This window comes from Taudactylus pleione, unplaced genomic scaffold (assembly GCF_031769625.1).
Source record: "Taudactylus pleione unplaced genomic scaffold, aTauple2 ptg000205l, whole genome shotgun sequence".
Lineage (NCBI taxonomy): Eukaryota > Metazoa > Chordata > Amphibia > Anura > Myobatrachidae > Taudactylus > Taudactylus pleione.
Window position 1 is genome coordinate 6,821,651 of NW_028284607.1, and position 15,292 is coordinate 6,836,942.

The following is a 15,292-nucleotide window of genomic DNA, read 5'->3' on the forward strand; positions in this document are numbered from 1 at the left end:
GATCTTAATACTTCCATCTCTTGTATATGTTGGTGCAATAAGTCTGAACCACTGCGGTTTCACCTTGCAAATAATAGAGGTTAAAGAATCTGCTGGTAACTTCTTATCCAGAAACAAATAACCCATAAAGCTCTGAAATGTCTGTTTTTGGTAAAAAAAAAAAATGTTGGTACGTACCGGTAAATCTGAGAGCATGGCACCTTTAAAAATTTCTAAAGGTGTGACTGTCGCCTCCCCCTTTATGCCCCATCAGCCCCAGTTAAAAAACAGAGCATGAGAGGAGACTGAAGAATCACATAAAGGAGAAGGAACAGCGAAAAAGGAAAAGAGAACAGTGAAGCAACCACACTGGGTAGTATACAACAGTCACACCATAAACCACAACACACTGCAACAATGAGTGCAGAAGAAAACAACCACAACAGGAAACAGTGCTGGGAGGGCGTCCAGTGTCCCCCGTGGAATCTGAGAAACAGATTTACTGGTAAGTACCAAAATCTTGTTTTCTCCTTCATCCACTAGGGGACACTGGAGTTACAACACTGGGGACATCCCAAAGCCCCCCTCATGGGAGGAAGAGTGCTGTGAAACTTGTAACACCCTATGGTCATCCGAGGCCGCAAAAGCATCAAGCCTGTAAAACCTGACAAAGGTATGAAGAGAGGACCAAGTAGCTGCTCTACAAGGTTCAGAAGCGATAGACCCCCTACGCGCTGCCCAAAAAGTGCCAACTGAGCGCGTAGAATGTACAGAAATGGAAACGGGCAGGGGCAAATAGTCAAACAAACCTGACTGATAGTCAGACAGATCCATCTTGCTAAGGTCTGCTTGGATGCCGGACAACCCCACTTGGCTGCATCATGAAGGACAAAATGAGCATCAGTCTTACGGATCCCCTCCATGCGAGATACATAAATTTGTAAGACCCGCACCACATCCAGAGGGTTCGAGGCACCCGACAAATCCTTCAGTGCCAGAACCGCAATAGGTTGATATGAAAAGTCGACACCACCGTGCAGGTACGTAGTACTGCTCGGTCTTCATGAAAATCCAAGTAGGGAGACTTGCAAGAAAGGGTGCCCAATTCCAAAACTCTCCTAGCAGAAACAAGCGCCAACAACCAAATCAGTTTCCAGGTAAGGTATTTCAAATCAGTGTCAGCCAAAGGTTCAAAGACCATGGACTGAAGAAAAGAGAGAACAAGGTTAAGATCCCATAGGGACAAAGAGAGTTTGTACATGATGAACTCCCTGGAGAAAAGTCTGAACCTCGGGAAGCAGCACCAGCTGACGCTGAAAGAAAATAGATAATGTAGAAACCTGCACCTTAAGAGAACCCAACTAAAGCCCCGCATCCATGCCTCTTTGTAGAAAAAGGAGGCGAGGCAAATGGAAAGAGGAAGTAGAGGAACCACGCAACGCCAAACCAGGACACATAAGATATCTAAATCCTATGATAATGAGCAGAGGTGACTGGCTTACGAGCCTGAAGCATGGTAGGAATCACCTGCCTTGGAATGTCCACGACTTCTTAAAATAGCGGTTTCAACAGCCACGCTGTCAAACGAAGATGAGGTAAATCTGGGTGAACGAAAGGGCCTTGCTGCAGGAGGTCTGATCGAAGGGGAAGAGGCCAAGGATCACCCGCCAGGAGGAAGAGAAGATCAGAGTACCAAGCTCGGCGAGGCCAATCCGGAGCCACCAAATTGTCTGTCACCGATATGCGCTTGAGTACTCGTGGGATTAGAGGGAAAGGAGGAAACAGATACACCAGATCGTATGGCCAGGGTAGAGAGAGAGCGTTCGCTCCTACTGCCTTGGGGGGGTCCCTTGTCCTGGAGCAATACAGAGGTAATTGGTGATTTGTTCCTGGAGGCCATGAGATCTATTTGAGGAACACCCCAACGGAACACCAGGTGCCGAAAGACTTCGGGATGGAGAGCCCATTCCCTCGGATGAAGAGCCAGCCGACTGAGGTAATCTGCTTCCCAATTGTCTACTCCCAGAATGGAAATTCCTGAGATGGCCGGGACGTGTCTTTCTGCCCATCTGAGAATGAGTCTCGTCTCTCATATGGCCCTGCGGCTGCGAGTCCCTCCCCGGCGATTGATGTATGCCACGGCCGTGGCATTGTGAAACTGGATACGAACAGGGTCCCCCGTAACAGAGGAGCCGCCGAAATGAGTGCAATAGACGGCTCGCAGTTCCATGACATTGATTGTCAGGAGAGATTCCTGGCGAGTCCAGCGTGCCTGGAACTGGTTGTTCAAGGTCACTGCCCCCCAACCGCGGAGACTGGCATCCGTATTCAGCAGAACCCAGTTTCCAAATGCTGAATCGACATCCTGCCAGTAGGTGCTCAGATTGGAGCCACCAAAGTAGGGAGATCCGAGATTGTGGAGATAAGGTAATCAGATGATACAGCTGCAGATGAGATCTGGACCATTGGGCCAAAAGATCCAACTGGAACTTCCTGGAGTGAAACCTACCGAACTGGATGGCCTTGAATGACTCCACGTTTGGGTTTGAGGACTAACCGTACCAAGTCCTGGATAGCCTGTGCCTTGTCCGGAGGAAGAAAAATTTGCAGTAACACTGTGTCCAGAATCATCCCCAGAAACTGAAACTGTTGAGATGGTTTCAACTGGTATTTCTGGAAATTGATGATCCAGCCTTTTTGAATTAGGAACTGGTGTGTCAAAGCTACATGTTCCAATAGATACTCCCTCGACGATGCCTTGATCAGAAGGTTGTCCAAATATGGGACAATGTTGACTCCCTGTGAGAAGATAGGCAATCATCACCGCCATCACCTTGGTGAAGACCCTGGGAGCAGATGATAGGCCAAACGGCAGGGCCTGAAACTGGTAATGGGAATCCAGAATTGCAAAGCGAAGAAATGCTTATGCAGCTTCCAAATGGGGATGTGAAGATACGCATCCTTGATGTCCAATGAGACCAGAAATTCTGCCTCTTCCAATCCCGCAATCACTGACTGGAGAGATTCCATCTTGAATCTGTGATAATACAGATAAAGGTTTAAGGATTTTAGGTTCAAGATGGGACGTACCGAACCATCTGGCTTGGGAACTACGAAAAGATTTGAGTAGAAACCCTGGTTCTTTGTGAAATTGGAACCAGGACCTCCGAGGTCTAAAGTCTGTCAATTGCCTGCTGAAGGATCAAACTTTTCTCCAGAGCGACCGGAAGACCTGTGGTAAAAAAACGAACTGGGGGAAGAAGGGAAAAGTTGATCTTGTAGCCTTGACCGACCAAACTGCGAACCCAGTAGGCCGAAGACGTCTTAGCCCAGACCTCTGCAAACCCTAGAAGTCGAGCACCCACCTTGGAGTCCCCGAGGTGGGACAGAAGCCCATCAGGCGACAAGCTTGTCGGTTGGTTTGGGTTCGGGACAAGTAGAGCTGGCAGCTAGACGTCCTCTAGCACGTCCTCCTCTGGTAGCGGATGAAGCACCTCTGGGTCTGCCCTGGAATTTAGCAGAGGTACGAAAGGAAGGTCCTTTAAAGGGTCAGCGTGGAGAGGGTGTTGAAGAATGCAAAAAGGTGCTTTTACCACCCGTAGCTAGAGAGATCCTTTTGTCTAGCTCTGGACCAAATAAAATATCCCCCGTAAATGGGAGACCTTCAACAGCATGCTTTGATTCCGCATCCGCCTGCCAGGAGTGCAGCCATAGGGCTCGACGAGCCGACACAGCAGAGGCCGAAATAGTAGAGCCTACCTGTCCAATATCACGCAAAGCTTCTCCCAGGTATACAGCAGATTCTTGTATATGCTCTGCTAGGGTGCTAAGCTCTGATCTAGGAGTATTAGATCGAAGACCTTCCACAAGTTGTTCAGCCCACTTTTCCATCGCCTTGTTGACCCAAGAGCCAACAAGGGCCGGTCTAAGAGTCCCTGCAGCTACGTAGATTGTCTTGAGAGTGATTTCTATCTTGCTATCTGATCTGTCCTTTAAGGTCGTAGTGCTTGGTACCGGGAGGGTAGTCTTCTTAGAAAGGAGACACCGAAGAGTCCACTTGCGATGGAGTTTCCCATATACTCCGATTATCTGGAGGAAAAGGATACAGAGACAGAAAACGGCGCGGAACTTCAAATTTCTGATCTGGATGTTTCCAGGCGGCCGCCATCTGTTCGTCTAATTTCAGGGAAACAGGAAAGGTAACAGTGGATTTAGGTTTCTTACTGAACAGGTTTGCATCCACTGATTCTTGAACATCTGTATTGAATACCTGAAGTGCCTCACGAACTGCGAGGATCATAGCCTCCACTCCTTGTGCTGGTCTGAGTCCTCCAGTGTCTCGCCTTCCTCCTCTTCCTGTGAAGAATCATTTCCATTAGATTCTTCCTCAGATTGTAGAACCACCGGTAAAGCTTGTTTTCTGGGCTGACGCCGACATTCGATTGTCTGTTTGATAAACATGATTGAGTTTGATAAACATGATGAGTTTATCAAACTGTCTACCGAACGGGATAAACCTTGTGCCCATTCATTGGTTGGGAAGTACTGGGACCTGCCCGAGCAGCTTCCCTTTCCCTTCTGGAGGCGGCCAACTCAGCAGTTAAATCTGCCATAGCACCAGTAAAAGATTGCATCCAGGATGGGAGCATATTCATATCCTGCGGAGCAATAGACAGTTCTGTATCACACGCATCATATAGGGAATTTCCCTCTGAATGTGCATGTGTGAATATCTTCTTGCATTTAGAGTAAGCAAATATCTTTTGTGATGTTTTCTCTCTTGCTGTCATATTAATTACAGCCAGCCAACACACACACACACACCCCAGTCTGAAGTACAGGACAGAATGGAAGGGAGACAGGGATAGGAGAGGAGCAGGTCACAGGCAAGCTCCCCACCTTTTGGGGGCTAAAAACCTAACTTTGTTTGGATAAGCTCCCCTGCGACTGCGGCAACCCTGCAGCACCAGCGTCCCTTCTCTGTAAAATGGTGCCATACTGTGCAGAGCATGCCAAGAGATAGAGGGAGAAGGCGGCGATACTATAACAGCCTGCCTAACCTCTGCACCCGCCAATGCGGGACTCCGGCTGGAACGTATGGGGCTATGCTGCGCTGTTTCTCCCCACCGGCATCTTTCATGTATCGTGGGGAGATTGCAGGGAGAGCTCATTGATCGAGACCCAGCCGCGGGATTACCGCGCTTAAAGAGAGCTGCCCGGCCTGCTCTCCATCGGGAGGAGAGCTATCGCTACTTATCAGTGCAGGAACAGAGTGTCGCACTGTTCCTGCACCTTGTACTTTTTGGCCAGTAAATGTGGTGCAGTGACTCCCAATGGATGTGATGGAAGTACAAATACCCCATTATTGTTCGTAGGAGTTAGTAAAGACTCATTTCTAGAAGTGGAGTTTGAGGATCTGTTGCTAATCTGGCCTTTGTGACTCATATGGAGAATAATTTTTTGCAGTTTAGTGGGTAATCTTTTTTTATGAAAATGGATATGTTAATCAGTATGAAGATAACAATTCTTAGAAGTGTATCTATTCTTCTAAATGAGAAAACATACAGCTGCAAAAGAGCATCATCTAAATATATAAAACCTAAAGGTGTAATTTCTGGTAAGAGAGGTATTCACAGTCCAGAATTTCCTTCTACTGATGTGGAACAATATGAACCACTAAACGGGCAGGGTAATACCAAGGCGTGTGGGGGTAACTTAGGGGCAATTTGAATTTCAGTGTAGTAATAAAACTGAGCTACATCAGTCCTGGAAGCAATTCATAATGTTACATTGATTTGCACTTAAATCTCTCCCACAAAACTAGAATATTCATATCCTAACAGAGCCTTATTTGGTGAGCAGTTCTGCTATGTGTAGAATATACCATAAATGATCGCCTCATAAGAAAGATAGCAGACGTTTTGCCACATATAAGAAATATATGGCTATTCCTGTGGCTCCTACCTTTTATACAGGAATAGCACAAAGGTGTTTTAATGGGGATGTAGCGGACATCAGCTGATCCCAACAGCTGATGGTAAGTATTGGGGTTAGGTTTAGGGTACTTACCGGCAGGTGTCAGGATCCCGGCGGTGAGAATCCAGACGGTAAAATACAGAGTACCAGCATACTGTACTCAACCTGTTTTAAGGTACTTTTAACAGTGCAAGGAATCTCTGGTGCTTGCTAAGAAGTAATCATTGCGCCTTTTTTTTTTTTTCTCTTTAGGATTTACAGACTAACAGTCCTCGTTACAGCAAAGGTTCCCACAATGATGTGAGCTATGTAACTAACAATAATCAGGATGGCATTGTAATGAGGAAAGGAGAGCAGCTGGGAGAATTTAACCTTGGTTCCACCATAGTCCTAATATTTGAGGCACCGAAGGATTTCAACTTCAATCTTAAGGCTGGACAGAAAATACACTTTGGAGAGGCTGTGGGCTCACTTTAGGCAGCTTGGCAGCCTTTCCTGGCACAAGATTGACCTGGAGGCTGTTCCTACGTGCTGGTGTCTGGGAGACTCCAATCCATGTCTCTATGCAGGTTGAGCCATGCACACGTGCAGGACAGTGGGTCATACCATACAGATCTAAACCATCCGCTATGGCTACTGCCTCACACGACTCCTTCCTACATTCACTACGCACTTTTGTTTCCATTCCCTTCACTTTTCTATGAGGTGTGGCTGGATGCCTTAGAACTGAAGGAAGGATCAAAAGGTTTTAATGGATATGTATATATGTTTTAATATCAGCTGGGCTATTTATTTTTGGTGGCAGCAAGCATTGTTTTATAATAATGGGCTGTTGATTGGAAGAGGGGCACTGCCAACCTCAGGGATGTGCTACGCCCATGGCAGCTGTAGCTCCCTGGTAAGATAATGGCAACCATGTGAAAAAAAAGTGCCCATTGCCATTCCTGTTAGGTAATGAGGAGTGTTGGCATATGACCAGGGCATTTCTACCTAACCATCCAAGGCGTGAAACTGCCCAAAGGAGCTGTTGCTCATTACTTTTATATTTATAAAAATGGGATGATCTTGCTAACAAAGTAACTCATTTAATAGCATACATTTTGAAATAAAAAAATGCAAACCGCATATGAAGTATCTTTTATTTACATATTGGCTGAACAGACAAGTCCAGCGATTCAGTAATCTCCTGGATCCGACTGACATAGCTCTGTACTTGCTGCTTCTCTGTATTTAGCTTCTGCACACGATTTTCTATTTGCAGTTCCAGCTGTCGAGGAAATATAGAAATATTTGCTACAGTCTAATACATCACCTGTATACACAATTCATGTTAATACCTAGAACAGAGGTTTCCAAACCTTTTTGAATTGCGGCGCCCTAGTGTATCAGCACTGTTTTCATGGCACCCCTAAGGGAAACATTTGTTGTCGAGAAATTCTGAAAAAAATGTAAAGTGCAGGAAATTGTGCTGACCTGTCATCCTTAGGGTCAGTTATGTGGTTGTGGACACGTTTGACCTTCTGTTTGTTTACATTACATTGACCATAAATAATTTGATTTGGTGCTGGACCACCAACCCGAGGCACCCCTACAAGTGTCCTGAGACACCCCAGGGTGACATGGCGCAGTTTGGGAACCACTGACCTAGAACAAACTTGTAAAATACTTACTTCTTAAGACTTAAAGCATCAAATATCACCCATCCCAATACTTATATTAGAAGCATGCTAAGTGGATTTCTACATGTTTTGCCCGAGAGATAGATGCACGTCTGACTGCCTTCCAATGACTATTACTTATCTTAAACAGCACTATATGGTCAAATCAATTATTTGTATACCTTAAGGCTTACGTGGCTACTCTCTTGGAGCATCTGTGAGATGCCTGAATGAAGTTCTCCAGGTCTCCCAGGACAGTAGACCACTCTCCCAGTCCCTGGCATATTTCCCAGTGAAGTGGGTGGGAGCTTTACAATGCAAATAACAATCAATGATGTCATTGTTGGTTCCCCTTTGCTGCACAGAGACATAATTCACAGCACTGCGCAGCCAAGGCGTCTGTCCACCCCAATCATTCTAACCTACAGAGCAGGTATCTAAAAGATAGAACTTGCCTACTTTTATAAGTGCTAGGTCTATAAATCTTAAATAATAAAATTGTTAAAATACAGTTGGGTAACACAAATGATTACATTCTGCAATAAGTTTAAATGTAGTTAAGACTATAACATATGAGAAAGTGGAGTCCAGAATGAAGCTGCTTGTGTTTCTACAGAAGCCAAGTGCACCAAGGATCAGGACTGTGAAACACTGAGTATAATAGAAGTCACATGGCCTTTTCTACCTGCTGCAGTTCACTCTTAATGTCTTCGGCAACAATATGGTCATCGGGGTCCAGTAGAAGGGCATCTACCTCCAGCCACCTTCTTAGCACTTCAGCATGCCTACGCCAGCTTCTTCAAAGATAAATAACAAACATTTTCTTTTATTCGTTTTAAACATGCAGGGAAATGATCACAATCTTGTCTGTTGCTCTTGGTTAGTACTTTGGTTCTCCCACTCACATGCTCCTCCTACCCTGCTTTTCAGCCAGGGCTGTAAGATTAAGGGGAGAGCCTGAGGAAAATGATTGTACAGAGTGGTCCCGAGGGCCCTGGCTAGGCTGAGTGGAACATTAGGATATTTTACTAAGTGGTATTGCTGCTTTACAGATATTGATTTTGCTATCCTTTATATTACTATTACTTAACAAATCTTTACAGTTAAGTCTACTGGGAGCAGAACCATTCTATTCCAATTATTAAGCAGACTTTCCCTAATCAATATACTATTTCAGCCATGCTTTGCCATGGGTATCTCCTAAGTATATTAGCATGTCTGCATACCTAAATATTTTTTTCTTGTACTAATCCATGGTGAAAACCTACAATGAGTTTCTCACACATTAGGCAGGGATTCCAGCACAACCACACACAATGCAGGTGTCAGTTATTTCATTTGCACTTTAAGGGGAATAGTAAGGAACCTCCTACATTGTAAGTAGTAATCATTTAGGGGTCTATGTACTAATAATCGTGGAAATGCAGCGATCACTAAGTATTCATATCGCAGGAGATTTTATTAAAAATAAGATCCCAGTTATGTACAAAGGGGAACTCTCAGGAACAGTAGTTGTGGTAACCGCTATCCCTGCGAGTTATATCCCCGGCAAATTGTAGAATTTTCACATTTGTGAAAGAGTCCTCTGAGGGAGGCGGTCACTGCGCATGCGCACAGTGTCGGCTTCCGGGGCCTGTGAGAGAGAGATCTCTCTACTGCACCTGGATCCTCCATAGGCTTACAAGTAGTTTACACCATCTGAAGATGGTGTAAACCACCGGGCCCAAACTCCGAAAAGCTTTGCTTTTTGGAGTTTGGTACATCGGGGTCAGATCGTAGTCCTCATTGCTAATAATAGAGACTGTGATCTGAAGAGCTAATTAGCACTGTGACCGATTTCTGTGACATCTCCTGCATTGTGCCATTAATACATACAATTATGCAGAAACTGCAGTTTCTACATAATTGTATGCTTAAAAAAAAAAAGCTTGGTACATAGTCCCCTTAAACTCTAATGTTCATATTGATATCAACATACTTTAGTTCCTGCTTCCGATCTTTGTATTGCTGCATAGTTTGATGTATTTGAGCAAGTTCCTGTGCCAAGGCGACTGTCTGCAAGTCCATTGCAGTATCCAAATTTTGTGGCTCCTCTTGTACTGCAGTGGAATCATTCACTGATATTGCTGAAGGAGAATTAAATTATATTTAAGACTATGTTCATGTTGGACAGGTCTTGTAGACTCATCACAGCTATCCTAGTATAAATGTCTCAAAGAACTATTAAATTGTTTATAGTGTACATGATATCAGGGCCGGATTACTAATGGGGCGGGTGGAGCTACAGCTCCAGGCCCACAGCTTTCTCAGACAGTGTTGGCAGGATTTTATTTTCCTGTCACCACCCCGATCACTCACCTCCCGGCTGCCTGAAGCCGCACCCATTCACACAGAATAACTCAGCTCAGTCCCCCAGCCGCCTGAAGCCCAGTTTACTCACAGGTCTGTCCGAAGCTCTGCCCCCAGACTGGCTGAAGCTTATCAACATGGATTCTAAATCCCCGTCCTCAAATCACCCAAAGCTCCACCCCCTCAGATCGTTCTAAGCTCCTGTCACCACCCTGATCACTCACCTAGCAGCACCCATTCACACAAATACCTGAGCCCCCCAGTCGTCTGAAGACCCGACTACTCACAGGTCCGTGCGAAGCTCCGCCCCGGCCGGGCCTACTGAAATTTCTCAACATGCAATATGAAGCCCCGCCCCAAAACCACCTGAAGCTCCTCCCCCAAACTACCCGTAGCTCCGCCCCTCAGATCCTTCATGCTCCACCACCATTCTGGGACTGGCAGTGAAACAAGGAGGCGGCAAGGTATAGCGAACTGGGCTGTCACTAAATGGGGCAGGAGGGCTCCCGCAGTAACATATTTTGTGCCAGCCAGACTGAGATTGCATCTTTCACAGCACAGCAGATTTCAGGGCTCTGCTGTCAGTCTGCTGGTAGCAGCCCTGCCAGGGGGCAATGAATGGGATAAGAAGGAGTCAGCGTTTAGCAAGAGGAGCGGAGATACCGGCATCTAAGAACAGCTCAAGGGACCAACAAGAGGTGAGTGTGTGCAAGGAATGGGAATCCACGTGAGAAGGAGAGCAGAATCAGTGCCTGCTGGTTTGTCCAGGTCTGGGGGTGCAGGGAGAAGTGAAACCTGCTCTGGGACAGAATGAAGTGAGTGTCTTATCTATGTATTGTGTGTATCGCCTACCAAATCGGCCGCTCGGTCGGTAGGACTGCCAGTCGGCCACTGGTGGTTAAGGGGTCTATTTACTAAACAGTGTTAGGAGATAAAGTGAAAACTGATAAGGTGCCAGCCAATCGGCTCCTAACTGTCATCTCACAGGCTGTGTTTGAAAAATGACAGTTGGCAGCTGATTGGCTGGTACCTTATCACGTTTCACTCTGTCTCCTCCTAACACTGCTTAGTAAATAGACCCCTGTGTCTATACTCAGATCAAGGCATCATATTTGATGTAGCTGTGGTCTAAAATTAGCTAAAATTATAGCCACACCCCCCTTGCATGGTGGTCATGCCCACTTTAATGGCATAATGTGGTAACCCCCCCCCCTAGAAATCCTCCATTTGTCTCTGTATAGATAGATCTACCAGCAGCTTGTTGTTTGATTTATTCCACTGTAGGGGCCATGGAGTGTAGCTGTGTATGGCAGTCACTTGGACGCTTGGTGTATAAGAGGTGTACTGACATTCTTTGTATTATATGGCAATCATTGCAATTCTGTTTTATGTGGCGGTCACTGTAATGCACTCTGTATTATATGTATATGGTGGTCACAGCAATGCTCAATGCATTATATGGCAATCACTGCAATTCTGTTTTATATGGCGGTCACTGTAATGCACTCTGTATTATTTGTATATGGTGGTCACCGAGATGCTTTCCGTATTATATGACGGTGACACTAGCAATGCCCTCTATGGAGGTAGCCACACCCACTGCACATGCCAGACTCCTTGTGTAGACCACACCCACACCACACTGGTCATACCCCCACATCACTAGTCACACCGACACGGCGCTTGTCACACAATAGGCCCTTCATAAATTTCAGCTCCAGGCCCATGTGTACCTTAATCTGGCACTGCATGATATAGCATATGCTGTGTACATTTCTAAACTTTAGCTACTGGTTTCTATTGTATAAGCCATTATCACGGCTTTCTAAATGCACATTAAAACACATTTTATGTCAGGTTTTCTAATAAGGATAATTTTATTGTGCTCATTTACAGAATTGGTTTCAAACAAAACAAAAAAATCTTGCACTGTCTAATGTTCAGGATTTGGGGCAAAGTGGTACCTATATCACACAAATGCCTAGTGTGAAGACATGGTGTTGTTGACTAGTCCTATATTTCCATTCTACTTACCTGCAGAGGACGATGATTGTACTTGTGTTCCCTGTATGAAGTCATTTGGTGACAGCAGCTGGCATGAATAATCTGGCACTTGTTTTGTGTTAGAAGAAGTCAATTTGAGCTGTTCCCTTGGATGAGGTAGACTAATATTCTGCAGTGGGTGGAGGAAAAGAAAAAATACCTTGTTGTAGAGTAGGATACAACTAGTCATATCTGACGTGTTATCAAAGAGTAGGGTAGGCAAAGAGTAAGTTAGAAATGACCACATATGTTCATAAATAAGATAGTGATTAAATATGTAAAAAATAACAAGGTGGATTACAATGTTTACATAGCAAGAAATAATGAAGTCATGTTTACTTACTGATTGCTCCTGAGCTTGTGGCATAAAGGAAGAGGGGGGCATTAAGGCTGGAATGGGCAGAGCCTGGTGGGAACTCAAGTAGAGAGGTGCCGTAGAAGAGACAGGTTGAGTCATTGGCCAATTGTCAGACTGGGGAAACTGGAAGGGCTGTACCGGCAATGAGTGAGAGCAACTGGTGGATTTTATTGCTTGCTGCAGTGACCTGTCCACACATGAATTGTGTTTCTCAGTGTTTTCTGTTGTATTGGAGTCACTGTATTAAACGTTCAAAAAAAAAAAAAAAAAAAGGACCATGAACCATCATCTGTAAATTATTTTAACATGTCATGTGATCAATGCTACAAAGCTCCAATTTCAATGAAACCAAGGGATTGAACCCCATCACTTCTTACTGATGAGAATAGCTGTTTTCACTTCCTGCTGCAATGTCTGCAGCACCGAGGAGACCCTCTCTTTCCAATGAGCGCAGCAAGAAGGCCGGGCTGCGAGGTTTCAGACGATCTTTCCTTAATGTGCGTCTGAAAACAGGACATGATATTACTAATCATACAATCTCTAAACAGTGTAAGCATCTGCAGCCATCATTCCCAATCTCTTACATGGTGCTGAGGGAGGGTTGCCCCTTAGACAGGGGAGCATCGATCACAGGCAAAGCATGCACTGATGTGCTTGAAGGCGGGAAGCATGGGCCTTCCTCAGACTGCACATCAGAAAATGGTATTTGGAAGGTGACTTTCTGAGGAGGTGGAATTTGGCGAAGCTTCCTAAAAACTTTCTGCTTCCAGATCATGGCGCAGCGACGTACTGCAAGATTCTGTGTGTGCACCTCCTAGAAAACACATGGATACATTCATTCATACACACACCCAAGCAATAACTGCTGTATTTTATGTACAGTCTTTCTGAAACTCAGTGTAAGGAAAATATCATCACTTCCATAAATACATTCCAGTTTCCTCTAAACCCCTTCTGTTCCTCACTCACATTGTTCCTTACCGTTAAAAAATGTGAGAGACTTTTTCCGCAGTGTGTTTGTATCCCTCTGGTGAAACCTAACCAGACAGGAACTGCGGAGAAATAACTAGCACACCCTCTAATAATCCCACCACCCCAGTCATCTTCAGTTAATTGTTGTTTGTTTACTTTTTACCCTTTGTTTTATGTATTTCTTTAAATGTTAGTGAGAGCCTGGAGTGTGACACAGAGTTCCCATTCCCCAACAACTTTCCCACCCACCCACTTCTATCACTAGGTCCCGATCTCTGAGCTGGCTACAGTCTACATTCACCATCCACATATACTCCGTCCTGCCGCAGCATCCTCTTGAGTCTACAGCTTCCATTAATGACATTCTACAGGACACAATGGTGCTGGCAACAACTCCACCTCTCCCTGTTCCTGAGTCATACAGTATGTTGATGTCGGACACAGTTAAGTGACTTTGTGTTTTACTGTACATGTGTCCCAATTGTATTTGTACAGAGCTGCAGTAGCGATTTCAGATGGATGCACACAGAAGTGTATTTAAAATGTATTGGACCTATCTACGGCTGTACACCAGGGAAGGGCGTGTAGCAGTATTAGCATAAAGACGTATGACCGGTCACACACACACATGGACGCCACTGCGTCTGACTCAGAATCAGGCACTAAGTGTTTTATCTTACTACATTTGTTATGTAGGAAACCTAATGTATATAAAAGAAGTTAGTTTGTTGGTGAATATCTTCTACAGCTCTCAAGGTAAAGCTGCCAAATCTGAAGAAAACTTCGGACTGGTAACATTGGCTGGGCAGAGATTTTACCCAGGAAGCCTGTTTTGGGTCTTCTACTGGATGGATTTGGACGACATCACATAATAAATCTTAATAACTTGAAGATTTAAACCCGGGCAATTCCGAGTACTTCAGCTAGTTTATAATAATTGAGGCTCATCCCTATAATCATAATGGGTGGTAAAGAAAGCTATTTTATGTATTTGGAAATTTTGTCCAATATGAGGCTGTAGACTTCCAAGCTTGGTGCACCCATAGTTTATATCTGTGAAATGCATGACTATTTGCCAGCCAGCGGTCCCTGGGAATTTCTCAGAGCGGCCCTTTTGAAACTGACCTTTCAACACTCCCAAGACTTTCTGCACAACTAGCTTTGCAGCCATCTAAGAGTACCATGATTCCACTTTCAAACATGGGGATGTATTCAATTAGAGGCGAAAAGTCCGAATCCACTTTGGCTTTGACCCACTGCGGTAAATCTATGTGATACCTAGAGCCAAATGCTCACATTTTTGAAAGTCAGCGTAGGGACTGACCAGAATGGGAAGACCGTGATGTGGTTGGTCATCTTGACAAATTATTGCAATACTTTGGAACTAACATTCCCTGGAATTATAAGAACAGTTTAGAATATGATGGCGAGTGCTGGGTTTGTATGATTGTGTGTGTATATATATATATATATATATATATATATATATCACACACACACACACACACACATACATATATATATATACACACACACACACACATACATACAGTCAGGTCCATAAATATTGGGACATTGACAGAATTTTCAGATTTTGGCCTCTATTCACCACCACAATGGCTTTGAAATGAAACAAACAAGATGTGATTTAACTGCAGACTTTCAGATTTAATTTGAGGGTAATTACATCCAAACCAGGTGAACGGTGTAGGAATTACAACGGTTTCTATATGTGTCTCCCACTTTTTAAGGGGACAAAAGTAATGGGACAAACTAAACAATCCTAAATCTAACATTCACTTTTTAATACTTTGTTGCAAATCCTTTGCAGGCAATTACAGCCTGAAGTCTGGAACGCATAGACATCACCAGACGCTGGGTTTCATCCCTGGTGATGCTCTGCCAGGCCTCTACTGCAAATGTCTTCAGTTACTGTATGTTCTTGGGGCATTTTCCC

At 44.7% G+C, this 15,292-nt stretch overlaps 2 protein-coding genes across 8 annotated transcripts in view; one reads left to right on the plus strand and one right to left on the minus strand.

The window, feature by feature from the left end:
* The window catches only part of PISD (phosphatidylserine decarboxylase), a 43,584-nt gene extending 36,504 nt beyond the window's left edge, over positions 1-7,080 (plus strand). For all 6 annotated transcript variants that reach the window (XM_088477903.1, XM_088477905.1, XM_088477904.1 and 3 more), the window contains one exon: positions 6,208-7,080. In XM_088477903.1, the coding sequence (XP_088334029.1) occupies positions 6,208-6,432 (225 nt within the window). In that variant the 3' untranslated portion in view covers positions 6,433-7,080. The remainder of the gene's footprint in view (positions 1-6,207) is intronic.
* SFI1 (SFI1 centrin binding protein) overlaps positions 7,081-15,292 on the minus strand; it is an 82,565-nt gene continuing 74,353 nt past the window's right edge. For both annotated transcript variants that reach the window (XM_088477896.1, XM_088477895.1), the window contains exons 27-33: positions 12,948-13,177; positions 12,741-12,866; positions 12,349-12,601; positions 11,997-12,135; positions 9,592-9,739; positions 8,299-8,410; positions 7,081-7,222 (exon numbers count right to left, since the gene is read on the minus strand). In XM_088477896.1, the coding sequence (XP_088334022.1) occupies positions 7,094-7,222; positions 8,299-8,410; positions 9,592-9,739; positions 11,997-12,135; positions 12,349-12,601; positions 12,741-12,866; positions 12,948-13,177 (1,137 nt within the window). In that variant the 3' untranslated portion in view covers positions 7,081-7,093. The remainder of the gene's footprint in view (positions 7,223-8,298; positions 8,411-9,591; positions 9,740-11,996; positions 12,136-12,348; positions 12,602-12,740; positions 12,867-12,947; positions 13,178-15,292) is intronic.